At 35.8% G+C, this 24,945-nt stretch overlaps 6 protein-coding genes and 2 non-coding genes across 12 annotated transcripts; 1 reads left to right on the forward strand and 7 right to left on the reverse strand.

Annotated features, from left to right (window-relative positions):
- Positions 1-444: 444 nt before the first annotated feature.
- LOC125220603 (serpin-Z10-like) lies at positions 445-3,063 on the reverse strand. Its single transcript, XM_048122756.1, has 3 exons — positions 3,009-3,063; positions 2,237-2,952; positions 445-678 (listed from the first exon to the last, which is right to left on the reverse strand). The coding sequence occupies exons 1-3, from the start codon at positions 3,061-3,063 to the stop codon at positions 445-447; spliced, it is 1,005 nt and encodes a 334-aa protein (XP_047978713.1).
- A 665-nt stretch (positions 3,064-3,728) lies between these two features.
- On the reverse strand, positions 3,729-3,800 carry TRNAP-UGG. The gene has a single exon. It is a non-coding gene; the product is annotated as a tRNA-Pro (tRNA).
- Positions 3,801-4,859: 1,059 nt separating this feature from the next.
- Positions 4,860-4,931, reverse strand: TRNAP-CGG. The gene has a single exon. It is a non-coding gene; the product is annotated as a tRNA-Pro (tRNA).
- A 1,346-nt stretch (positions 4,932-6,277) lies between these two features.
- LOC125219763 (putative late blight resistance protein homolog R1B-16) lies at positions 6,278-9,342 on the reverse strand. 2 transcript variants are annotated; one of them, XM_048121818.1, is made up of 3 exons: positions 8,954-9,342; positions 6,618-8,885; positions 6,278-6,542 (listed from the first exon to the last, which is right to left on the reverse strand). In XM_048121818.1, exon 2 carries the CDS (start codon positions 7,663-7,665, stop codon positions 6,676-6,678), a length of 990 nt encoding a protein of 329 aa, XP_047977775.1. In that variant the 5' UTR covers positions 7,666-8,885; positions 8,954-9,342; the 3' UTR covers positions 6,278-6,542; positions 6,618-6,675. The 2 variants fall into 2 exon arrangements, with proteins under 2 accessions (XP_047977775.1, XP_047977776.1); XM_048121819.1 differs by having other exon boundaries at positions 6,618-9,342.
- Positions 8,014-8,424, reverse strand: LOC125220604 (putative late blight resistance protein homolog R1A-10). The gene has a single exon (XM_048122758.1). The coding sequence runs from the start codon at positions 8,422-8,424 to the stop codon at positions 8,014-8,016; it is 411 nt and encodes a 136-aa protein (XP_047978715.1).
- A 170-nt stretch (positions 9,343-9,512) lies between the features above and the next one.
- LOC125222908 (telomere repeat-binding factor 1-like) lies at positions 9,513-13,613 on the reverse strand. Of its 4 annotated transcripts, none has more exons than XM_048125789.1 (8): positions 13,476-13,578; positions 13,321-13,409; positions 12,833-12,995; positions 12,513-12,727; positions 12,017-12,101; positions 10,572-10,655; positions 10,078-10,428; positions 9,513-9,925 (listed from the first exon to the last, which is right to left on the reverse strand). In XM_048125789.1, the coding sequence occupies exons 3-8, from the start codon at positions 12,980-12,982 to the stop codon at positions 9,902-9,904; spliced, it is 909 nt and encodes a 302-aa protein (XP_047981746.1). In that variant the 5' UTR covers positions 12,983-12,995; positions 13,321-13,409; positions 13,476-13,578; the 3' UTR covers positions 9,513-9,901. The 4 variants fall into 4 exon arrangements, with proteins under 4 accessions (XP_047981746.1, XP_047981748.1, XP_047981747.1 ...); XM_048125791.1 differs by having other exon boundaries at positions 13,321-13,382; positions 13,476-13,555; XM_048125790.1 differs by lacking the exon at positions 13,321-13,409 and having other exon boundaries at positions 13,476-13,613.
- A 2,164-nt stretch (positions 13,614-15,777) lies between these two features.
- On the reverse strand, positions 15,778-17,032 carry LOC125222909 (cysteine-rich and transmembrane domain-containing protein WIH2-like). The gene is made up of 3 exons (XM_048125794.1): positions 16,842-17,032; positions 16,519-16,762; positions 15,778-15,962 (listed from the first exon to the last, which is right to left on the reverse strand). The coding sequence occupies exons 1-3, from the start codon at positions 16,897-16,899 to the stop codon at positions 15,917-15,919; spliced, it is 348 nt and encodes a 115-aa protein (XP_047981751.1). The 5' UTR covers positions 16,900-17,032; the 3' UTR covers positions 15,778-15,916.
- Positions 17,033-18,971: 1,939 nt separating this feature from the next.
- Positions 18,972-22,971, forward strand: LOC125222907 (nucleobase-ascorbate transporter 4). The gene is made up of 14 exons (XM_048125788.1): positions 18,972-19,152; positions 19,277-19,374; positions 19,474-19,650; positions 19,739-19,839; positions 19,927-20,002; positions 20,418-20,477; positions 20,615-20,799; positions 21,222-21,318; positions 21,527-21,613; positions 21,699-21,757; positions 21,865-21,956; positions 22,055-22,132; positions 22,245-22,405; positions 22,498-22,971. Exons 1-14 carry the CDS (start codon positions 19,053-19,055, stop codon positions 22,714-22,716), a joined length of 1,590 nt encoding a protein of 529 aa, XP_047981745.1. The 5' UTR covers positions 18,972-19,052; the 3' UTR covers positions 22,717-22,971.
- The last annotated feature ends 1,974 nt before the right edge of the window (positions 22,972-24,945 follow it).

Genomic DNA, 24,945 nt, shown 5'->3' on the forward strand with positions numbered 1-24,945 from the left:
AGTAAAGGCTAAAATTGGTCTTAAACATATGATCATTTTATGTTTTTGGTCCTAAAATTATCTTTAAGATTTTTTGGTCCTGCACATATGGAAATTTGATCATTTTGGTCCTCCGTCAACATTTCCGTTAAAAACTAAGGGTCAACGAGTTTAATCCCAATTTTGACCAAATTAGACTTTTAATTTGGATTTTTTACTCCCTAATTAATTCCCTAATCTGGAGAAATCCAATTAGTCCGCCCTCTTCTCACCGTCGCCGTCGCCATCGAGCGCAAGCCACCCTCCTTCTCCATCTCACTCTCGCAGTCTCCGTCACCCACACAGCTGCCGTCCGCCGTTGCTGCCACTGCTTCTCGGTCGCCGCCGAGTTTGGTACGAGCAGCTGCGGTCAGCCACGATCAGCTCATCTCTCTTCGCAGTCCCTCCTTCATGCCGCCGCCTCCGTCACCGGCATCTAGCAGATCTCGCCATCCATCGTAGTTGCTGATCATCCAGCGCTGCCGCTGCTGTGCGGTCGTGATGCAGACTGAAGCCGCCGCCTTCGTCGCGGTCAGCCCCTGCTCCCCCTCGCTGCTCGCCCTCGCCCTCGCCGCCACTGCCGGACACGCACAGGCAGCGGCATCGCCTTCTTGTGTGGTGAAGAATCTGCCTTTGATAATCTGAACTTCTGTCCACTCTCTTGAGGGAATGTGTAACGTGAAAGTAATAGATAATTGCTAGGGTTTGCTGAAACTGATTTGGTTCCTAATTTTCAGGTAGTGCAGATCATGGCCTCATTGATTTTGTGGAACGGAAAATCTTGTGTTGGCCGTTTAATTTTCATGGAATAATTGGGTTTCTCCAAAAGTGCTATTTGCTATGATATGTGTGAGGTGATGTTGATAAAAAATGTTTTGGTCAGAATCTGAGCAGGAAAACGACGGCGAGGAGGAGTGATTTGGCGGCGAGGGCGCTGGGACTTTCTAGTGTGAGAATCTAAGCCGAAAACGGAGGCAAAGAGAGAGAAGGAGAGGGTGAGGAGAGAGACGAGGAAGGAGAACGGGAAGATGGAGAAGGAGGGAGGGGAGGTGCGGAGGAATGGGAAGAGGGAGTAGAGCAAGCGGAGGGAGAAGAGGAGGAGGAGGGAGGTGGCGGCAGAGGGTCGAGAAATGGGGCTAATTTAGTAAAATAATGAGGGAGTAAAAATCAGAATAAAAGTCTAATTTAGTCAAAATCGGGATTAAACCCGTTGATCGTTAGTTTTTATCGAAATTGTTGACGGGAGGACCAAAATAATCAAATTTCCATATGTTCAAGACCACAAAATCAAAAGATAATGTATAAGACCAAAAATTTAAAATGACCATATGTTCAGGACCAATTTTGGCATTTACTCTTTAACCTACTCCAGCATACGAAAATCATGTTTTATAACTTATTTAAAATAAATTGCACCACCAAGATTTACTTCAGTATATTTTTTGTATTACAATAGTTAACACTATATACGTTTTGACCTTTTTTTATCTATGTTAAAATTAAAGAAGTAGACATATTATAAAGAGAGAATAAAGTAAGAGAGTAAAATAAGTGAGAAGAAATGTGTTAACTTTTGATAGAAATGGAAATGACCCCACTAAAATGGAACGCACCAAAATACCATGATGACTCCACTGCTTCAAAATGGTGGGAGTAATATTTTTACATTTAACATTATCAAAGTCCACCAATACTAATTCGAAGGGAGTGTGTCTGTGTGTATGTAACATTGATCCTAACACTTCAAAATACAAAAACATTATCAAAGCCTCATATTATACCCTTTTCAGTCCTCCAAAAACAGACTTAATAATGGACGATACGAGTTTTAATACAAAATAAGTAAAGTATGACATAATGTAAATAAATAGAGTTGGTAAAGTATGATAGCAAAAGTGAAAGAAAAAGAAAAAATCAAAAATAAAATGGGACTAACTTTCTAATTTTATTGAACGAATGAAAAGATATACTCCCTTTGTCCGCCAAAACCTGACACGTTTTTATATTTTGTGTTTGTCCGCCGTATAAAGACGCATTTACCTTTTTTTCATTTTTAGTAAGTGGACCACATACTCTACTAACTTATTACACTCTCATTTTACTACAAAAGTACATTAATATATAAAAATGATACTCATGTTCCGCTAAATTTTCTATATAAAGTCAAATAATTTCTTAAAACTCGCGTCGAGTCAAAATGTGTATTTAAATGACGGACAGGGATAGTACTATTTAAACGAGCATGCGGATTGTGCAGCTGGCCGACGAATAGAACTAGCCCGCTCGTATCCTCTCTAATAGTGAAGATGAAAGGATGGTCGGCCACAAACCTCGGTCGTGGCTGAGGCCGCTGCATAAAGGACGCGCGAACGGCCACCCCTGTCACAGCCGCAGCCTCGGTGCCCACCTCATTCACCTCCACAAACGCCTTGTGCTGTATCTTGTCAACCCACAGATCCTCTCCATCCGGATATTCCTCCACCAGCTCACACACACCACCCCTCTCGAAAACACCCACCACTCCAAGCTCCTTCAAAACCCTAGACGCCTCAAACTCGAAACCCATCTTAAACTTAGGTATCCGGAATTCGTCAAGATCCACCTTCTTATGAAGGAGATGGCTGTCCACAAACCCGGGCTCATAGCAGACTCTCTCCACCAAAGATGGCAGCCCGTCTCTGGCGTCCGGGAGATAGATGTACATGGAGAATCTGCGCGTGTCGCCGCCATGAAGGTAAGGTAGCTTCAGAACTTTGAAGCCATCGAAGACGCCAACGCATTGCTCATCCCGGCTGGTCATAAAGGGCGTGCGAATAGAGCTTCCGTTTGTGAGGTGGAAATCATCATCTCTTGTAAGATTTGCGTTGAATTTGTTGCTCCATGTCCCTTTGAAATAGACAGCATTTGCGAAGATGAGTCTTGTCAAATTGGAGACTGAATTTCGTGCGAGTATTTCGTGGGAGCATTTCGTGGGAGTATTGCATTCTCACACCACGCATTTACTTCTTGCCTAGCCTCTTCTCCCTTCAAAGTATTAAGATACATAATTTTAGCATAATGCTATAAAAAACAATAGGTTTTGCGAGCAATTATGAATTAAAATACGTGCCGTTTCAAAAGTTTCTATTTCAAAGACATAGGTAGTACTATTTTAGTTTATACAGTAATTAACATATGCATCTCCCAATTTTTTGTCTAACAAACCGAACTTCACCTATATATTGATGTGCAATATTTGAAATTTTAGTTGTGGAATGCTTATCAAATCACGTACTACCAAATTAATTTAGTTCTATTGTGTTGTTTGAAAATAATTCGTGATGCTATTTTAATAACACCAATCAATATTATTCTTTCCTTTTATGTTTAGGGAAAATTGCTGCAAAAATTATGAACTTTTTCAAGATTTTCCATGAACGTTAAACATAGCACCAAATGTCATAAACTTTTTCAATCTTAATCATTTTCCCATGTTTCATCGGTTTGCTCTTATGTTTATAGTTTATGCCAATTGTGAACAAACTTGAAAGCATACATATGAAATTATGAATATTAAACCTTGGAATTGATCGAGTAAAATAAAGGACTCTGATTAATGGCAATTGTTTAATTATACCTAAAATAAATATAATTAGTCGAGTATATAGATAGTGAAATATATTAAACGGGATAGATACTTAAAAAAAAAGTACATAATATTTTCCAAAAATGGGGCATTCCGAGAATCGAACTCGGGACCTCTCGCACCCAAAGCGAGAATCATACCACTAGACCAAATGCCCAATTTATTAACCTTGCATTATACGTTTTGAAAGTAATTATTTTTATGACCCACAAACTATATCTCACAATCGTGCTTAATTAGTATAGTAATTTTATAATTCAAGAAAAAATTGCTTGTTTTACATAAAAGTAATTGAATTTTAAGGGATGAAAGTAATTTTAAGGGAGTACTTATTTTAATGAATAAAAGTTTCAGTTGTCTTGAATGAAATGCGTTTCAAATACAAAAGGCGATATTTCGAGTGATTAAAGGTGAGTGAATTTGGGTACAACTAATTTCAGGCATGGTGTGGACACCTCACAAGCAATGAGGGGAGTTTACTTTGATGGATGATAATATAGACAAAATATATTTGATAAATTATGACTAAATAATTGTTTGGCTTATTTATAAGTTTTTTATTAGGGATTGCGTTAGTGTGCTAACTAATTTACAGTAATAACTAATAACTTTCAATTATGTGTATTAAAATTATCAACACAAAGACATAATTATATCAATACAACATGTATCAACGCAACTTTAATTTGAAGTGATAAAATAATTATTCGCTTTGAGTGATTAGCTGCAGGCCAAACTATCATACATGGATCTAATCATGAAAAATTAATACTTGATTAAGTTATATCATTATATATTATTGATCAATTCATGTCTTGTCACTCATATGGACGTTAGTTATAAACTTCTAAGTTTAATTCAAGAGTGTATTATTTAAAACGGTAATGAGTTTTCAAAATTAGTTCCATCACTCAAAGTAAAGGCACACAATAAGCTTTATGGTTTCAAAATTAAAATGATGTATATGTATACCGGAGTACACAATCACTAAAAAAGGTTTTCTCGAAGTGAAATATATTAGCAGAAGGATTTTTGAAAAAAATAGTACAAACATAATTATTGAAACAAACTTTTAAGTAAAACTTAGTACTAAAATATATTTTTCCTTAATCATCATTAAATGAAAATCGACGTCTAAGAAACCCGCAAGCCGACTCGAACCGTGTTTTAATCAATCAGAAAAAAAAATGAAAATTAAAATAATTTAAAAATTAAAGGGGCATTCCGAGAATCGAACTCGGGACCTCTCGCACCCGAAGCGAGAATCATACCACTAGACCAAATGCCCAACTGCTATCTCTCAGCTATAGAAATGAATTTGAAGGTACGATGTTCACATTGAAATTTCTAGGTAAATTCGTTTCAAATAAAGTGTGGATTACGAAATGTGTTGATGGTGAATATGTATTTGATGTGTTTTTTGGAAAACTAATAGTCTATATATCCATTGAAATTTATAACTGTAAGTATCATTTAGTAATATAATCAAATGTACATAAAACAACGCTTACAAATAATATTTCCCTAATATCCTTAAATTAAATTAAAAGAATATATTTTTTACATTTTCAGGATATTATAAAATAACAAAAATCATACCCTTCAAATTAATAATTGGTGATATGTTGAAGTTACAGGAGAAAAAAAAAAGGATAATTACACCATGCATACAAAATGTTTTATCAATGTTTCAGAATTAAAATAAAATAAAATAAAATAATAAAGAAGGAAATTAGGAAAACTAAAAGAATGACGATGAACACCAACTAAGTCAGAATGCAGAAGAGCACAATTTAGAAGCACATGGCTGCTGCTATCATATTTCATAAGTACAATTTGTTTTTCGACAGAAACTATAAGTAAAAACAGCAAGTGGTATGTATTAATGGGATGTTTTCATACTACAGGGTATAATATTGGTTTTAAATAACAAGAATAACGGCGTTAAGTGATTGTTAAAGAATGTATTAATATGAGATACTAATTAAACTATTTGTACTATGTAAATTTTAAACTTTTTTGTACTAATTTGAAAGATTGATAAAAAATTTTGTATGAATTGTGCAATTAACCAAAAAAAAACAACAATTTGAGCAAAGAAACACAAGTTATAGTGGGCTTCATGTAAAAGCCCACCCGACAATGGATTTAGCCCAAAACCAACAAATTATACGTAAAACCAACTAATGAGGTAATTTATTTTTAATAGACAACATCTTTTAAGTCACTAGCATTGATATCTACGTATGATTTTCAAGCTGTATATCATATATAATTTCAAAATAAAGATTCATTGTGGAATAGTTGCATATAAATCCAAACTTCAATTTTTTTAGTAGATTTCTAAAATTGAAAGATGGACTAGAATATGAGCAATTTTTTATTTTTCCAGCAATTTTATGTCAAGGGAATAGCTTATTTTGCATATTGAATTGAAAAAACTGACATCACATATGTTTCTACATTTTCTAAGGAATTGTCGACTTGGACCTTGATTTCAAGCTCATATTGGTTTAATGTTAGCCCAAAAATAGTCATTGATTTATAATTTATGGAGTGCAATCAACACATCACACAATTAATCATACTCGCAACATTGACTTTTCATCAGCAAAAACTCAAGAGATAAGCACCAACACAAAATCTCAAGCTCAGAATGAATAGGGAATATCAAAATAAATTACAGAAATAATCACAATCTTGAAATGAATGCTATACTTGGAGGGTAAAAGACAACAGCAAATAAGTTCCAAAAACATACTTGGAGAAAAGAGTACATATTCTTATGGCACGGAGGGAGTAGCAAACAAACACAACTTCAAACATCTCGATTTTGTGGACTTTCATCTTCTCCTACTACAAGTAGACCTTATATGTGGAGCAATTCATGTAAGACTACCTACAATTTTATTAGAATTTTGATGTGAGGATTATCATTAAGATAAAACAAAGCCTAATAAGGTTGAGTTGTTACCTCACAAATTTTTCAGTGAACAATGATTTGAAGATCTTCGTTGCCGAGTTCCTGTTGCTCATCCTTTATTTTTTGAGCTGAATTCAACCACTGAATCACTACATTTGTACACCGTGATTGAGTGAAGTGTTGGTATGTCTCCCATGCATGAAGGGATCTCCTCCAACTCGGATATAGAGCGAAGAACAAGGTGCTCAAGGCGTGGAAAGTGGGCGTTGTCTGTGATCCAACAATCTATATAACAGCTCTCAATCAGCAAGAACTTGAGGTTCAAGAATTGGTCTTCAGATGTTTCCCACTCAGACCCAATGAAGGAATTCTTTTTCAGCTTGAGAACTTGAAGAAGGGGCAACGAACCTATTTTTGTATTCATGTCTTCCCATGGGAGCTTTGTATTTACCAATGCCAACTTCTTGAGGGAATACGGGAAGCTCACTTCCCGCATCAAATGGCTATCAATGTTATGACATTGAAGTTTAAGAGTTTCAAGTTTGTGGAGCCGACAAACATTTCTGAGATCATAATAATCTTCTCCTTCTTTTACTCTTGAGCCGTCTATTTTTCTTTCATAGTATAGCTTCAACATTCTGATATTGGGGATTCTTTTAAGCACACCCTCACCAAATTTGAGATTCTTCACACAAAAGAGTGTATGTAGGTTTTCCAACACCATATCCTCTTCGTCACTGAGAGGATCGGAGACACAATATGCCATCCCTCCATCGGCTATGACATGCCTAAGTTGAGGCATCTTCCAAATCTCGCAAACGAAATCCGCACTTGCATCACGTAAAAATAGTGTCTGTAAATTCCACAGAAAATAGACCGAAGAAGCTAATGAATGACAAGCATTCATTGCTAAAAGAATACGCAAGTTAACTAGTCCATGGACAATCTCCTGAAGATCTTCGTTCACTATAGATCCTACCCTCAATAATCTAAAACTATATGATAAACTCTTTGGATATTCCCCTAAAAAAGACCGGACCAGTGATGCAGATTCCAAGGATTGAAGGATTGGAGTAGAATATTCATCTTCTTCTAACATGCTTAGAATACGACGTTGAGAATTTATGCCCCGTGGAATGGTCTGCTCCTCCAACACACATAAGAATTTCAATTTTCGAGCTTCTCTCAAACATAAATCTCTCTCAACAGGTCATGCATTTTGAATGACTTTAGTTGCCCAAAATGCTTGCGTTGATCAACTATAAGCATATTTCTATCAACAAGTTCTTCTATATACCCTTTTGCTATCTCTTGCAAACACTTCCCATCAATTGGTTTTACAAATCCCTCCATTACCCATGATAGGATGCAAGGAAATACTGAAATCTCAGCATCTTCATGAAATCCCCCCATATCGAGAAAACATGGTTTTAAATAGACTGGCAAATTATTTATAACTCATGTATAATACTTGCAAGCAACTCTCGCTATCATCCAAATTTACACTTGAACTTAGATTTTCTTCAAAAATTCCCCAACTTTCTTTTGTTAGTTCAGACTTCGATAATAGTCCTCCTATGACAACAATTGCCAACGGAAGTCCTCTACAACCTTCCACAATCTTCTCTCCGACACTCTCCAACTCAAGAGGGCAACTTCCATCCCCGAACACAGTTTTGGAAAATAGGTTCCAACCAGCAGCCTTATCCAAAAATTGCATATCATGACCATTCGAGTAGTTAAACAGTGATGCCAAGTTCGATAGCCTTGTAGTCACTACTATTCTACTCCCATCTCTATTATCCGGGAAGAATCTCCTAACTCCATCCCATGCCTCAATATTCCACATATCATCCATCACGATAAAATACCTCCTTCCTATCAAATATTGCTACAAAAGTAATCCTAATTCATCTTCACTCAAATCTCCCAAATTTTTCTCATCTTTGTCTACTTGACCAAGAACTTGTCTAAGAATTTCCGGAGCATTAAACTTTTGAGAGATCGTAGACCATGCACAAAAATCAAAATGTTGTTGGACGAGTGGACTCACATAGATATTTCGAGCGAGAGTGGTCTTGCCCATCCCACCCATTCCAACTACGGGGAGAATTTGAAGATCGAGTCCTGCGCCAGTGATCTTATCTAGCATTCGCAACAAGACATCATCGAAACCAATCATGGCAACATTCTGAGCAGTGGAAGTAGATCTAGACGATCCTGCACCAAAGCTTTTGATGCGCAGCTGATTTTGGACTACCATCTTCTCTTTAAGCTCAATGTTGATCAAATTCATGTTTTCTATCACCTTCTCCAGATCTATTGAAAAACAAATGATCAGATCTAGTGTGTAACAAGCAAGTTAAATACATAAATTGTAACAAGACCTTGATGAAATTGGACGGAGGTGATGTTTTGCACATCATTTCTAGATCGAACAAGGACTTGATCATCACGTCTTCAGCGTGGTAAGCCGCTTCAGCAATTCGACTCTCCCAAACAACTTCTTCGGTGTAGCCCCTGTGGGGAGCATAGCCTTGGAGAAATTGTTGCAGGGAAGTAATTGCGTGAGTGAGAGATTCAAGCTGTTGCTGGTCGATGGAAATAGGAGGGTGTGGATGAGTTTGAAGTTGATCTATGATATTCATTAGAGAAACTAGAGCTCCATAAGCAGCCATTTTGGAGTAATTTTGAAGAACAGAGAAGCTTAAGCTCAATTCACCTGAGGAATCTGAGAAAATGAGCAACATGAAGACTGGAAAACTGTTTGAATAAAGTAAATTATGTATTGCTTTTTTAAATCATTTTTAGTTAACTATTCTTAATTAAATTCAAGAGTTGATGTAAGAGATAACAAATGCAGTAATATCAATTAAAAAAATATTAACACAACGTTATTTGTTGATATTTTTTGGTCATTATTCACTCAATCATGGAGTCATGATAGGCATTATTATAAATAATAATAATATTATTATTTTCATACAACAACAAAAAAGACATTTACCATCCATTTTAAACTAACACAAAGCAATGGATCCAAACACTGTGATCTCAGTTTTATCACCAGCAAGGTCTTTCTCCTTTTCTTTTCTGTTTTTTGTTTCCAGCAAATGTCTCTCCTAAGATAGAATGAATCAACATACAGCTAACCCCCAAAAAATGACGACGACAGAAGACAATGAGCACCGAGCTCGCCTGGAGGAATACCTCCCCCCTCCCTCATGTTATAGGCTAAATATCTGGTTGCCATATTTACATGATGGATCAAGTGCATGGAAGACAATTAACCAGGTTTCGTTCGAGAGAATCTGTAGTGATCAGATCGAACCCCATCACGCATGAATCATCTGTACATTCTGTCAAAACAAAAATGAATCATGTGAGGAGAAAATAAGGACAAAGTGGGACAAAATTAGCAATCTAGTGAAAATAAGTGAAAATACATGCAAAATGGTCAATTATAATATTATATATTGTGGAAGTAAACAAGAATGCCTTAATATCTCACCAGGTTGGGGGTGTTTCTTCCTTTCAGTGTCTTCATTGCCGCATCTGCAAAAGCCTGGGCTGCTTCTGCATCAGCTTCTGCAGCATCAGCCTCACGAGCAGCCTCTGCCGCTTCAGCCATTGCAGCTTCTGCTTCAGCGACTGCTTGAGCAGCAGCTAAAGCGGCTTCTTGTGGAGTCATACTCCTCAAATTAGCTAACTCAGCATCATCAATCTTAGATTTTGTGATATGATCAATGTCATCATGGACAATTCTTGGAGAAATCTTGGGCCTTCCTTCTGCAGAAACAGATGAATTCCATCTTCGTTCAGATAATGCGGAGGCTCCGGCTATTTTATACTTGCGTTTCATCTGTAAAACAAGAAACGTCCTCTAAGTCTCAGCCAATTTATAGCAGTGTAGATTAATTAAGATTTCAAGGAGTTGATTTGTGTGTCATGCTCAGAAATAGAAGGGGGAGCGCGAATAATTTGGAGAAATTAAGAGACAGTGACCTTAATAATTTTCCCAGTTGCAGCCATATGCTTCAACTTTGCAGACAATATTCTCTTAAAGTTTGGAGGAGCCCAGTATTGATCCTAGAGAAAAAGAAACTAGTATTGAGATTCGATGAAGATGGCAAATATAAACACAGTAACTGTAGCTTCCAATCAAGTCCACAATCAGAAGACAGCACAAATACAAACACAGCAAAGGTGTAGTGAAAAAAAATGGCATGCAAGTCCACAATAAGAAGAAAGTACTTGTGTGTGCTGCAACGCCCCTAAACAACAAATTTAGTGTTCCAAATCATAAAAAGTACTAGATCGTTAGTAAACTTAATATGCTGAAAATTATTAATTGTAATTCGACAAGGAAACTACAGAGCAATGATACATCTATATATTGTGTCTGAAAAAAAAAAGTAGCAGCTCCAGGACACAAGAATTGCTGTGTTAGATTAAGAATTCAAAAAGTATAGTGGCAGTGTTAGTCAGTTATATCAAATAAATTTATCCATTGAAGCATAAACACAGCTATGCTTATTATCATATATTAATCAAACCCCCCCCCCCCCCACCACACACACACACCTACCACTGTCCTGGACATATCAACAAACATAATGAACTTGTTTCAGTTTCTCAAAAAGGAAAAGCTAATTCACTAATTGTGTAGGAGACACAATGTGCACATAATCACGTTTATGATTAATGAAATAAAATATATAGATTGTCTCTGAGCCACATGAGGACTTCTACAGTTACTTATCATAAACAAACGGGATATCAACCAACTAGGAAGTACAGAACAAAATGAAATAAGTTGAAACTTGAAAGATATCCACCTTGATAATTTCATCCAAGCAGTAAAGAACACAGAATATATTTGAAGGAAATTCACTTGATAATTTTATCTCCAAACATTTACATATATGTTGAGAAAAATGTTTTTCACAAAAATTAAATCTAGGGGGAGATGACAAGAATGTGGTGACTGGTGATGAACACATGGCTACCCTCTTGTATTATAGAATGCACTTTGGGTCAATGCCCATGTACTGTTGGTGTGTGCATGGAGCTTGAATGCACTAAACACTACTAAACTAGAGCCTGATTGCAGTGCCGAATTGTTTGAGCCCATGTTTCTAGCCTAGATGGAATCTTAATGGGTTTAGGATTAGAGCTTGGTTGCTGTAACATAATAGTTGTTTCCCTTTGTGTTATGCATTTGAAAATTATAGTGAAAAACCCATGATTGGCATCACCCAGACATAGTTACATATCGTAATGAACTAGTTAAGTAATTATCATTTGTTCTTCATTGTTTTATCGTGATTTTGGGAGTGTTATTCCCAACATATAAGTCAATTGCAAAACACATACAAACAAGCTGCAAGTTTGCATCAACCAACAAACAAATGAACCAGTTCATGACATAGTAAAAAAATATATATCACCTCTATATATGTAGCTATTGATGTCTTGTTAGAGCCACCAGGTTCCCTCAGGTTGCTTATGGCCTCCATTATGAGATTGTCCAGCCTTCAGTGACAAAGAACATAAACATCCACTGTCAGTCAATCCCTGGCTTTTAGAACAGAGCTACTATAAAGTTATTAGAAACATGCAGAGCATGATTGGATGTTCAAATCACGGGCATGGTGTGTATAGAACAGCTATCTAATATGTAAGTACAGGTGACAGAATCTTTTGCTATTCCATATGCAGATGTAAGTGAAAAAAGGATATTCATGTGTAACTGATTAGAAGTAAATAAGAGTTAATCCAACTAGTCTATATACACAATTTTATCAAAAAGTAAAGCAAACATAAAAAAAAATGGATGAAAGAATGAACAACCAGATAATTTATGTACAGTTGTGACTCCACCTTGCCAGTTTTAGTAGGTAAATATAACTGAAAAATAAAAACTTGTAACATGAAATGTATAACCTCATGATAGATCTCTTTGGTCCATCATTTGGTGAAGAACCGCCCGAAGGATCAAGAGACCTAGCATCAACTAATTCGTCGTCACTTTGACTATAAGTGGACAACATAGAGCTCTCTCCATGCTTGGGGGTAGGATGCATCCTTTTTAGAGCTAACCGGGACCTCTCCCGCGAGCCCCATCCGTTTGCCATGACACTCATGTTCCTCCACTTGTCCTAACCAATACTACCATGAAATCAGAAACATCTAAATATCTAAAACTCAGAAACGATGTAAACAAACTTATACCAACAAAAGCATAGGGGAAAACAAAATTCTACCTTCAGATCAACATTGGATCGCAGATACAAAACTCCACTAAATTGTGGGTCCTTCAGAATGGTACGCCATTTCCCTGGCCCGTGCTTAACAACTCCAGCTTTAAGAGCTGCTTCTTCCTCTGGGGTCCATTTTTGCTTAGGTGCCCCCATTATTTTAAATTAACTGCATAAAAAAGGTTACAGAGCATTAAACAATATACTAATTGCATAATCTCAAGTAACTCACTTCAATTTAGTATAAAGCAAAGCAGTTCTATCCAAAAACCATTTATCAAATTTCCAGAAGGAATGGTCTTCAAATATCAAGCAACTTCCCTTTTTTCTATCATCTACAAAAGGGGGGGAAATGGGGGAAAACTACATCCTAAAAACAAACATTTATATTATCAGCTAGTGTCAATGATCAAATCCAATTAAAAGCTAACAACACCCATCAAGTTCCATAATTTAACACGGATCAAATTCAATTTTAATCGCAAGCCGATTACCAAAACTCAATCGAAGCCAACGAATTAGGACTGGAGGAGCGGCAGAAGCGGAAACCCTAACCCTAATTTCGCAAGAGAAATAGAAATTCCTGCAAATTGGGTTCAAATTGCAGCTGAAATCAATAATTAATCATCAAATGTACAAGAAATATCACCTCAATACGGCGATTGCTATGGTGAATTGGAGATCCGATAATCAAATGTGAAAGATGCAAATATAACTGCATGGGCTGAGGTAACCGTATTTTATCTTGAAAATCTCAATGATGACAATTTGCCAATAATAAAAAGTCATGTGAATTTTAACAAATGAATTACTATAAAAAAAAGAGTATAATTATTTAACCTTGAATATTTACACATTATGTACGTAAACATTAGTATAATTTGGATTAGGTAGCTGTCTCGACTATATTCCAAAATAAGCTAATTTATGTGTAATCATGGGTCATGATCCATTCAGATTTTTTAGGGTAATTGAGAAATGAGATGCAATATCAGGCTATCAGCCACTCATTTTTATTAAATGAGTGGTCCACATTTTGCCACACAAAAAATGGTTTTAGATTAAATAATTTTAAAAGGGCAGAATGGTAAATCTATTGCCATGTACTCCTCCTTCCTCAGCCCCGCCCCGATCCGCACACATACTCCCCCACCCACTCCAGCGCCTCCGATCTGATGCCCCTCTCCGGCGACGACGAATTCGAGCTCCTTCGCCACCAATCTGCTGCCGCCTCGTTCCAGAACTCCATCCACCGCGTCGTCTCCCCCCGCCGCCGTCTAGGCTCCTCCGATTATTCAATACAGCCGATTTCTCGATCTCGATCTCTCTGGATTGGTTAATTGAGATTTGATCGTGAAATAAACTCAATTCGCGATCGAAGAAATCGGAGAGGTCGAATCCGCAACAGAAGATCCGATTCTCTCACCACCCGCCGCTGCCGCTGTGCCGTTAATCGTCGGAACCAAATACCACACAATCGATGTGCACAGGATCGCGAACGACCTGCCGCAGATTGCCAGAAATAGCAGAATCAGCACCACCATCACCCGGGGAAATCAATTGAGGACGTCTCAGATCCTCCAGCATAAAATTCCCCTTGAATCTCAGCAATCTCTTCTTCTTCATCGTTTTCTCGCTCTCCGCCTCCGGTTTCGGTGACGGCGGTGGCGCAGCGTTGAAGCTGCGCTGATCGGTGAAATTCTTCACCGATTTAGGTAGAGATCTATCCTTGACCTTGATTACGATCGGTTTAGCGCTGTCGAAGTCGTTATCGTAGGCGAATCGGACGAAGGAGATGTCCTCGGAGCCTTTCTGCGTGTAGATCTTTTGATTCTTAACGTCGAGATTCTGGATTTGGACTAAGTTTTAGGCTATTGTATATGTGTCCTTTTTTATTTGATTTAGGTATAGAGCCATGTGATTTGATGAGAAAATTTTGGATTTCTATCCGGCTAGCTGATGCACTCTAGGTGTTTGATGATATTCCCCAGTTGAGACTACATGTATAATCAATATCAACTACATATACAATTCATGTCAACCACACACAATTCATGTCAACTACACACATATAATGTTAATTATGTGTATAATCCATGTCAACTACACATGTAATTCATATCAACTACACAGATATAATATCAACTACATATATAATATATGTCAACTATAAGTTGTTGACATTTGATGCAGACTATTGACATTTGATGCTATTGACGATAATACCCCTTAGTTGACATAAACTACACGCTGTTGACGTTGCTTGAAAATTGTGAATGAGTGGCTGAGATTGTATCTCAATTCTCAATTAGGTCTAAAAATCTCAACCTAATATGACCCTATAATCATATGCTATGAAATTAGAAGTTGTTTTAGTTATTCCTTTAGTAAAAAAATATTTTAAAGACCATAAAAATGAGTGAATTTTTTTTTTTTTTTCAATCTGATCATTTATTTGTTATTCACTTTTAATGTATTTTAATAATATTTTTTTAATTTTATATTCAAATACGTGTTACGAGTAAAATTTTGAAATTTTAAACTCCTTTTTTCAGTTTTTGCTAGCAGTATTTTATGGGCCTAATGCTTAATGGGTCACCAACAAAAACACAGGTCGATTATTAAGAATTAATTAGTATTTATTTATTTTATTAAATTTGATCTAATACCAAGAAACAATAGTAATTTTCTTCAAATTACTGTGTAAATGGGACGGATGGAATATAAAATTAGTGAATGAAAACTTTTGTGCACGTGTCATTTGAAAAAAAAAAATAGGTATGTCCATAAAAGTATTATTCGTATTTAGATTTTTTTTAGTTTTAACTTAAAAGGAATGGTCTTGTGAAATTGCTAAGCAAGATGCACATTTAATATTATATAAACAAACTATTACCAATAAATTAAAGGAAGCTGTAAATGTGAAATTAATGTAAACAAATGATGCATGATCTCAGCATTCCAAATTAATCACAGTGAAAACTTGACTGATAAAAAAATTAAGAGCAAATTAAACAATGATTATTTAAGTAAATAAGAATATTGGAGTGTAGCCTTCAGTTTCACTGCATTTCATTTAACATTCCTTCACTAGAAGCATGCATCCAGCAGGCAACAGCAGCAAAGTGCAGCACAACTGCACAACACAACACAACACAACACAAATGTGATATTCGGTTTGATACATCAAACGAGACTAGAGTCCTATACTTAACCTCGAGATAATGCTGCATAGGAACATTAGTCTTGGTCTTCACCATTTGACACAAAATTTCTCATAAAACACAACCAAAGTTTTTAAACTACAACTACTTGATTAGCTTATTGGAACAATATATTGCTTCAAACATACACATAATGATTTTATACACACAACTAAAAATTCCAACTCCAAACATATTTATAAACTTTCAATTGTTCATATTTTTTAGATAGCCCACAAATTAACACGCATGAAATGTCGGCATGGCTTAAACAACCGATGCACTAAATATTGACGCGAACGCATGAAATGCCTGCATGGCTTAAACAACCAATGTTGTTGAATGTCCATGTCTTTTAGCTAGCCACGATGACATTAATTTACTAAAATTTTGACAATCCGCGCTAAAAAATATAGCTAGCAAAAAAAAAAGATGCATGTGATTAATTGGAAACAAAATTTTCAAAAATCAACGTTAGATGCAGCGTACCATCCTTGCAAGAAACTGTCGCCGCCATTAGGCTTATGGTTGTGGTGGTGTGGCGGTGGCGGAGGAGCGTATTGTGGGGGGTAGGGGTGGTACCCCTGCGGCTGGGGAGGGTACCCTGGGGGTGGGTACCCCTGGTGTGGGTAGGGTTGGGGTGGGTACCCCTGGGGTGGGTAGGGTTGGGGCGGGTACCCCTGCGGCGGATATCCGCCCTCCTTTGGATATCCTTCTGGGGGCGGCGGATATCCTAAACATTTATTATATAAAATCAAAGCCAAATTATTTAAAAATTCAAATATAAAATAGGAAAGAGATGGAAAGCATGCCTTGAGGAGAAGGAACGCCGACCGGCGGCGGCTGATTATTCTGATTGTAATAACTCATGATTTCTGCAACTCACCGAACAATTATCTCGTTTTTCGACAATTTTTGTTCTAATTAGGTAAATCTGAGAGAGGGATTGTTTGCAATAGAAAATTGTTCATGCAGTTTTAGATTTGGACCCACGATAATTTCGGTTGCTCTTTTTTTAGTTTTGTTAGTATATATGTTCTTTAATTGTTCATTTATTTTCATGTTATAAGTGCTTAATTCATAGTAGCAAGTTTACTATTTATGCTGACTTAGTAATCTTACCTGAATTCAACTAATTTATTGGAGTACCAATTCTAACTGTTTTAACACTTTAATTATACATATAAAATTATTAATCAATCCTTACAAATGGAAGTGCAAATACTATAGACATATAATTCTTTGTCTACACAAACTTTTATAATAGTACAGTAGTAAATTAAATAGTGATACGAATAGATGGTGATTTTGAATTGAGACGAATAGAAAAAGATCGAGAATTTTGCAGGTTGGTAAACTTCTTTACGACTACTACATTTGAGTGTTTGAGAAAATAGGCTATTTCCACCTAAAAGTTGTATGTAGTGTAGAAATAGTTATCATTGGATGATATTGGAACTCTTGTACAAAAATTAATTGGTCAAAACATATGCGATTTAGATTAAATTTTTATTTATGATTATTGTTACATATTGTATATATTATCGAAATATTTGACCAAGTCATAACCAATATAGACAATTTGTGACAAATTGTAATTTTTTTAGGAAATACTACTCTACCTGTGAATAAAAAAGGCAAGGTGTTGGGTTGGTGAATTAGGTCATCCAATGTTGAGGGCTTATTGATAAAGAGTCATGTTTGCTCACCACATTGGTTGCCTTCTTTCATCATTTCTCAACGTCTTAACTTGCCCATATTCTCTTTCATTTTTCACAACTTAAACAAAACACAATTCTTTTTTCCCAAACATATACTCAGTCCTTATTTGCCATTATGAAATAATGCTAAAATACTATAAATAGAAATGATGAAGAAATAAATAATACTACTAGCAGTAAAAATTAATAATGGTCCCTTTGCTTTTATATTATCTGTGAAGGCTACGAGTAGGATCAGGTGTATATCCGCCACCAACTCCATCAATTTCCTAAGATATTGTCTTTTACATTTGATTCTACTATGAATTACTCCTTCGTCTGCTAATAAGAGTCTCATTTCTTTCCGATAAGAGTTTTAAACAATACTACGAAAATTGATGGATAAAAATTAGTAGAATTTGGGTCCCACTTATTAGTTTTAATGAAATGCGAGTGAAATAAGTTAGTGGAATGTGAAACCCTATTACCATCTACAGTAAAAGTGAACCAAGACTCCTATTTGCGGACGAATTAAAATGCAAAATGATACTTCTATTCGCGGACGGAGGTAGATAAAACTGAATATTAATTCCATCCTATTGTTCAATTTTATAAATTAGATAAGATTGAATCTTATAAGTGAATATAGAGTATTCAATTTGATTATAAATATCTGAGTCATCTGACATTAAACCTAAAGATAGTATTCGTATGGAATTTTGTTAGTTTATCAATCTTAGCTTTTCCCTATTATAAATGTATTTAACTAGTCTCTGAGTCAATTCAATTCAATTTCAAGTAATTTAAGGACAAATTAATCTTGAAGATTAGATATCCCACTAAGCATAGCATTGTATATTACTCTTTCACCATTTTCAGTCCATTGTGTTGGACACGATTTAAAAAAATGTAAAGAAAAAACGAGTTGAAAAAGTTAGTGAAATGTGTATTTCATTTTTATATATTAGCTGTATAATAAAATATGAGTAAAATGAGTTAGTAGAATATGCGACTGACTTACTATTTATAGTCAAAACTAAAAATTGATAGTAAATGGAGGACGGACGAAAACGGCAAAATTGGAAGTAGTAGTAAAATAAGGCTTTGAAAATGAAGTAAAATGGTTGAAATTCATGCATGGTAGAATATACGAGTAGCTCATAACTGGTTGAAGCAAGCACAATTGTGTGTCTACATATTGTTTGTATATATATGTGTGTGTGTATAGAAACTAGTGAGAAAGAGAGAAAGCGCGCGAAAGTGAAGTAAAGGAAGGAAGAGAGGGCTTTACATTCCTCCTCCTTATCGATTTACAGAGAGAGGATGACTGTGGCGGCGAAGGTAGCGGTTGAATTGGGGCCTCACCCCGTCAAAGAGCAGCTCCCCGGCGTCGATTATTGCGTCAACAGCAATCCTTCCTGGGGTAATCCCTCTCTCTCAATCGCAGAAACAGAACATTCAATTCAGCTCTCTCTCACCCATCACATGCATCTAAATTATGATCATCCCTAATTAACTTCATACGATTTTGTAAAATTGTAATGCAGGTGAAGCTGTGATTTTAGGATTTCAGCACTACTTGGTAATGCTTGGAACTACTGTGATAATTCCTACTATTATTGTTCCTTTCATGGGTGGAGGCAATGTTAGTATTTCTCTCTAATCATTTTCATTAATTAGCCGTAGTTAGTCTTAAATCCTGTGAGGAAATTCAAGCCTCCTAAGTTTGAATCATCTTTATCAGGTGGAGAAGGCTCAGCTGATGCAGACTTTGCTGTTTGTATCTGGAATCAACACACTGCTGCAGACTTGGTTCGGGACACGGATGCCAGTAGTGATAGGCGGTTCGCTTAGGTTCCTAATTCCGTCTCTTTACGTTGCCTTCGCCCAGAGATATTTAATATTTATCAATCCAAGAGTGGTTAGTTAGTTCATGATACAACTGTCATGTAGTACTACTAAGGATCGATGTAATTGTTAATTGATGGTTTCTGCTTTCGTTGATTAAGAGGTTTCTGAGAACAATGAGGGGGATGCAAGGTGCTCTAATGGTCGCTTCAGTGCTTCCGATGCTCCTTGGTTTTCTTGGCATTTGGAGAATTGTTGTGAGGTGGGTGATAAAACATGAAGTAAGCTATTTTTTGGTATCTTGTAAGATAATGGATGACTAAATCCAGATAACCGTCTAACTATACAGGTTCCTGAGCCCTCTTGCTGCTGTGCCTTTGATAGCTCTTGTTGGATTTGGTCTCTTTGAACAAGGTTTCCCACTGGTATGAGAAATATTGTCAAATAAAATGTCTTTATGTTTACGAAGCTGTTCTTAATTTTCTGTTCAGCTTTGAACTAAAACTTTTCACCCATCAGTACTCTGTTAAAATCTATATGGAATTGAATCTTAACATGTATGACGATGTGCAAATTGATGCGAAACCTCTTCCGTTCATGCCCCAAAACTTTTAGATCAAGATATCGTATAATGGTCTTATAGGTGTCGTTATATGTGGTACAAAGAAATAGTGTTTCTCATATGGAGTATTGTAGGAGGAGGATGACTTCATGCTCATACATTTTAGTATATGAAAGCATCATATTCTTGATCTAAATATGATTGATTTGGAACTTTTGAAGCAAGCAAAAGCACCTAACAGATTCTTGTTTGTTGATTTTATTGGTTGATGTTTGTAGCTTGCAGAATGTGTGGAAATTGGGCTTCCGGAGCTAATTATTCTTGTTTTGTTATGCCATGTAAGTAAACATAATTTGTAGTAAATGTATTCACTCAGTTTCTTTCTCTTCAAGGATGTTATGTTGTACTACAATATATCTGGCATCCTCGTCCCAATTTTATACTTGGCTCATACATTACATAATATGTGTTTCAGTACTTCCCTAGTTTCTGGAGCTTCAAGCGTCCCATTTATGATCGTTTTGCTGTTCTAATATCTGTGGGTCTGGTGTGGGCTTATGCATCCCTTTTGACAGCCGCTGGTGCGTACAGGAATAGGCCCTTAAACACCCAGTTAAGCTGTCGTGTTGATCGTTCTGGGTTTGTAAGTGGATCATCATGGTAAGTAGAGTTTTGTAATGTTTATTTCATCTTCTCAGTACTATACTTTTTTTTAGTTTGCATAGCCTGCTCTAGTTTATCTGACATTCTAGTAGTGAGTGCAATATATCTGAAAGCTTGAATATGAAGTAAGAGGACTTCAACTAGTTTTCCCTACCTATTTCTTCATGACAAACGTAAGCCTAAAACTTTTGCTGGTGTATCTCTTCCCCTAATAAAAGCCTGTTGAAAATATCAATTCACCAGCTTAAAGATGGCCTTTCTGAAGTTGAGATCATTTCGTATATTTTTTCTAATAAAAAAAATTATTGAAACTGGCTGTATCATGGATGTATAAAAGCATTACAAATGCAGTTGCCTGTTGAAATTAAGTACTACTCCCTTAACTGCTTTCCAGTGCTTAATAATAGCTAAATTTGCAGGGTTAGCATTCCCTATCCAATTCAATGGGGTCAACCCACTCTAAATGTCGGAGAAGTTTTTGTCATGCTATCAGCTGCTTTTGTTGCTATGGTTGAGGTTTGTATCGATTCTTTATACTATATTTTTTTGGAAATATCCTCTTTGTATAAGTTTGTGCATAAAACTGTGTCAAGTGCTTATTTTGTTAACATTTTTTATAAGTGATAATATGTTGATGAAAAATCCTCTCTTTTTGTCCACATCTGTTTCTGTCCTCCTTGAGGTATCAGTTTTTCATTTGGTTCCCTTTTATTTTCTTCTACAGTCAACAGGGGCATTTATCGCAGCATCCAGATATGCGAGTGCTACGCATATACCATCTTCTGTTATCAGCCGAGGAATCGGCTGGCTGGTAAGAAGAGACTTAACTATACATCTTCTGGCTTGCAGTTTCTCAACATAATTTTTAGCCTAACTATTATATCTATGAGATGCAGGGATTTGGCATTTTCCTGGATGGTTTATTTGGAACAGGAATCGGATCAACCGTATCAGTGTAATGCTGCTAACCTTCTGAAGAAACAAATAAATCAACTAAGATTCTGAATGCTTATATTATTATTTTCACTCAATGGCTATCTAATTCATTCTCTCCTCTTGCAGTGAGAATGTAGGTCTATTAGGTCTGACACGAGTTGGAAGCCGGAGGGTGGTTCAAATATCAGCGGGGTTCATGCTCTTCTTTTCAGTACTGGGTTTGTTATTTGACACCCTCTCTAATACATTCCTCGATGATCACATGATACATTTTGCTCTGCATTTTTATACTCATGGTACAGTCTTCTATAAACAGGAAAGTTTGGAGCCATTCTTGCTTCCATTCCCTTGCCAATTGTAGGAGCTCTGTATTGTGTCCTGTTCGCTCTCATGTGTATGTCTACCTTCTCCCTAATAACACAGATCGTGTAGTATGCCTCTTCCTCGACCTAAATAATCATATTGTATTAATGTAATGCATGTTCATGGGCAACCATGTTTGACAGCTTCTGCTGGTCTGGGCTTACTGCAATATTGCAACCTCAACAGCTTCAGAACAAAGTTCATTTTAGGCTTTTCTTTCTTCATGGGGCTTTCGGTTCCACGGTATTTCACTGACTATGTTTTAACTTCTGGGCGTGGTCCTGTTCACACTCATTCCGTGTGGGTACGCAACTGATATCCACGACTCGCTTTTTTTTTTTTCCCAACTTCCTCTTACAATTGAAGGAATTATGCCTAACTTGTATTCTTGCGCAGTTCAACAAAATGGTTCTTGTCTTCTTCACTTCTCCGGCCGTGGTGGCAGGTTTCATAGCCATGTTTCTCGACCTTACCCTTGCGCGCAAGCATGCCAACACACGTCGAGACAGCGGCAGGCACTGGTGGGCTAAGTTCAAGTATTTTGACAAAGATCCAAGAAGTGAAGAGTTCTACTCTCTTCCATATGGACTTTCCAAGTATTTCCCTTCCTACTAACACACTCTTATTCATCCAAGTTAAGAATGTGAGATGCATAAGATCTTAGATACACCATGGGAAGTGGATCAAGAATTGGCTTTGTTTAATTCAACCAATTAGCCATGGAGTATATGTTTATAGTATACTTATATCAATGTAGCACTTAGAGTTAAGAGTAGCTCTCTCCTCTAATGTATAATTAGTCGATCATACATTTCCTTTTTCATGAGATATCCTACCATGTTATAAACTAATAAAAGTGTGTTTGTATCACCTTTAATCTTTAACACACTATCATGTAGATTGTGTAGTGAGACACACACATATTTATTGATAGAGATGTCAATTCAACTCGAATTAAATTGGTTGTTCTAAATAACTATCATGTCAGTATGGACTAGCATGAACAATAAATTTCTTGATCTTGATAAGTGATGCAGTTGCAGCAGACGAACTTGAATAAGTCACAATTTTGGAATGATTTGAAATAAGCACATGATCTGATAAATCAAACTCATAACTCCATTGGAGGAGTACTGGTGCATCATGATTTTTGGCCATCAAAGATAGTTTGAATGAGGAAAAACACCATTTTACTATTTTTTGGATTTTATGTTATTTTTGGATTTTATTTCATAGTTAAGACCTCATATAAACAGTCATTCTTACAACTTACATGTCAATTGACTTAATTTTTGCATTATGTCAAAAGGGAATGACTGTAAATGCAAGTGTATATATGTGTCCTTATTGCATGCATGGATATAATAATTGGTATCATCAATTTTTGTAGTGAACATACGAAGAAACTGAGTTTAAATAGTTATCAAGTACGGTATCTTCGGTTCTATTGGAAATTACCGAACTGTAATTATGATCATTTATTTCAACAAGAAATGCATTTCTTCATCTGCAAGTACAGAAAACTGCATAGTAATCCATGGGAAAAATGTAATAATAAAGAGAATGTTCAGTTCAGTCAATGTAGCTTTGAAGATATTACTTTCGCATTGAAGTAACCACTGTAATACTATTAAAAATTGATCTTCTAGATCAACAACTTATACTACTCCATATAAATGCATATTTATGCCTTTCTTGGAACATTATATCGAAAAGATCCCATATGATAAGTACTTATATAAGTGTTTGATCGATCTCATTTGTATCGCATTTATGTCTTCCTCAGTCCCATTAAAAATGAAACATTTTCTTTTTTTTATTGTCTCATTAAAAATGAAACGTTTTTTAAAATGAAAACAACATCATTTCTATTTTTTCATGTCTCTTACTTTAGTAGTATCTCTTAATTATCTCACAAAACAATACTAAATAAAATCTTGTACTGAAAAACAAATGTTTCATTTCTAATGGGACGGAGGGCGTATATACTAGTATAAATATATAATACTCCCTTCATCTAGGAATGTATGTCTTATACTAGATTTCATTTTTAATCCGTCCGTCCATTTAATTTATTTTTTACAGTATGAACTTAGCATTGTAAAATGAGTCTCATAGGCTGGTAGGCATTTTACAGAAAATTGCTAAATGTTTGGGCATGGAAGTATCTGATTAAATAAAAAAATAGATTTGAAAATAGAAAAAATGACCAGTTGGGCACATGAGCTGTATTGAAAGTTGTAAGTAGTTCAGAGAGCATTGAAAATGAAAATAAATAAGCAGAGTTAGTAAAAAGTAGCAAAGACCAGTCAATTGCGAATATCAAAGTACACTATATTTCTTTAGTCGAAAATCAGTTTTTTTATATAAATTAGAAATTCTTTATACTCCATAACATTAATTTTAAACTATATTTCTCGTAACGTGTATTTAATTCGTTTGAATTGAATTTTAAAACCGTTGCTTGTCATATTATAGAATCATCTTATTCCTTATAATAAATTGAAAAGCCATTACTACTTACTAGGAATTCAACTTACTGCTCACACATCTGATTTTTCTTTTTTCCTTTTTGGCGATGACTCAATACATTTTAATAGTAATATATTATAGAATTATGGAGTAATTAAATATGTATAACATCTTATGCATAATTAAGATCAAATATGAACTCTATTTTGAGAATTTTAAAGACATCTATTTACAAAATAGTGAGATCTGTACATTTGTGTATTGTGTAACATCAATCTATAGATTTGAGTTTGACATGTCAAGATGCAGGAATAGTGCTTATATGCGGTAGAATTGACAGATTGTAAAACAAGAGAAATGAAATGCAATTAT

Source organism: Salvia hispanica, chromosome 4 (assembly GCF_023119035.1).
Source record: "Salvia hispanica cultivar TCC Black 2014 chromosome 4, UniMelb_Shisp_WGS_1.0, whole genome shotgun sequence".
Lineage (NCBI taxonomy): Eukaryota > Viridiplantae > Streptophyta > Magnoliopsida > Lamiales > Lamiaceae > Salvia > Salvia hispanica.

Excerpts from the sequence above, each read along its gene's own strand:
- LOC125220604 (XM_048122758.1), bottom strand. The coding sequence starts at position 8,424 with ATGGATGATATGTGGAATATTGAGGCATGGGATGGAGTTAGGAGATTC.
- LOC125222908 (XM_048125790.1), bottom strand. The coding sequence starts at position 12,982 with ATGGGGGCACCTAAGCAAAAATGGACCCCAGAGGAAGAAGCAGCTCTT. Across the intron at positions 12,728-12,832 it reads GATCCAATGTTGATCTGAAG|GACAAGTGGAGGAACATGAG; the intron begins GTAGAATTTTGT and ends AGTATTGGTTAG. Across the intron at positions 10,429-10,571 it reads CAACTGGGAAAATTATTAAG|ATGAAACGCAAGTATAAAAT; the intron begins GTCACTGTCTCT and ends CTTGTTTTACAG.
- LOC125220603 (XM_048122756.1), bottom strand. The coding sequence starts at position 3,063 with ATGTATCTTAATACTTTGAAGGGAGAAGAGGCTAGGCAAGAAGTAAAT. Across the intron at positions 2,953-3,008 it reads GCAAGAAGTAAATGCGTGGT|TCTCCAATTTGACAAGACTC; the intron begins GTGAGAATGCAA and ends CACGAAATTCAG. Across the intron at positions 679-2,236 it reads GTTTAAATAGTACTATCCCT|AGAGTGGACAGAAGTTCAGA; the intron begins GTCCGTCATTTA and ends CATTCCCTCAAG.
- LOC125222907 (XM_048125788.1), top strand. The coding sequence starts at position 19,053 with ATGACTGTGGCGGCGAAGGTAGCGGTTGAATTGGGGCCTCACCCCGTC. Across the intron at positions 20,478-20,614 it reads TTCTTGTTTTGTTATGCCAT|TACTTCCCTAGTTTCTGGAG; the intron begins GTAAGTAAACAT and ends TATGTGTTTCAG. Across the intron at positions 21,319-21,526 it reads CTTTTGTTGCTATGGTTGAG|TCAACAGGGGCATTTATCGC; the intron begins GTTTGTATCGAT and ends TTTCTTCTACAG.
- LOC125222909 (XM_048125794.1), bottom strand. The coding sequence starts at position 16,899 with ATGAGTTATTACAATCAGAATAATCAGCCGCCGCCGGTCGGCGTTCCT. Across the intron at positions 16,763-16,841 it reads CGGCGTTCCTTCTCCTCAAG|GATATCCGCCGCCCCCAGAA; the intron begins GCATGCTTTCCA and ends ATAAATGTTTAG. Across the intron at positions 15,963-16,518 it reads GACAGTTTCTTGCAAGGATG|TTGTGCTGCACTTTGCTGCT; the intron begins GTACGCTGCATC and ends TGTGTTGTGCAG.
- LOC125219763 (XM_048121818.1), bottom strand. The coding sequence starts at position 7,665 with ATGTTAGAAGAAGATGAATATTCTACTCCAATCCTTCAATCCTTGGAA.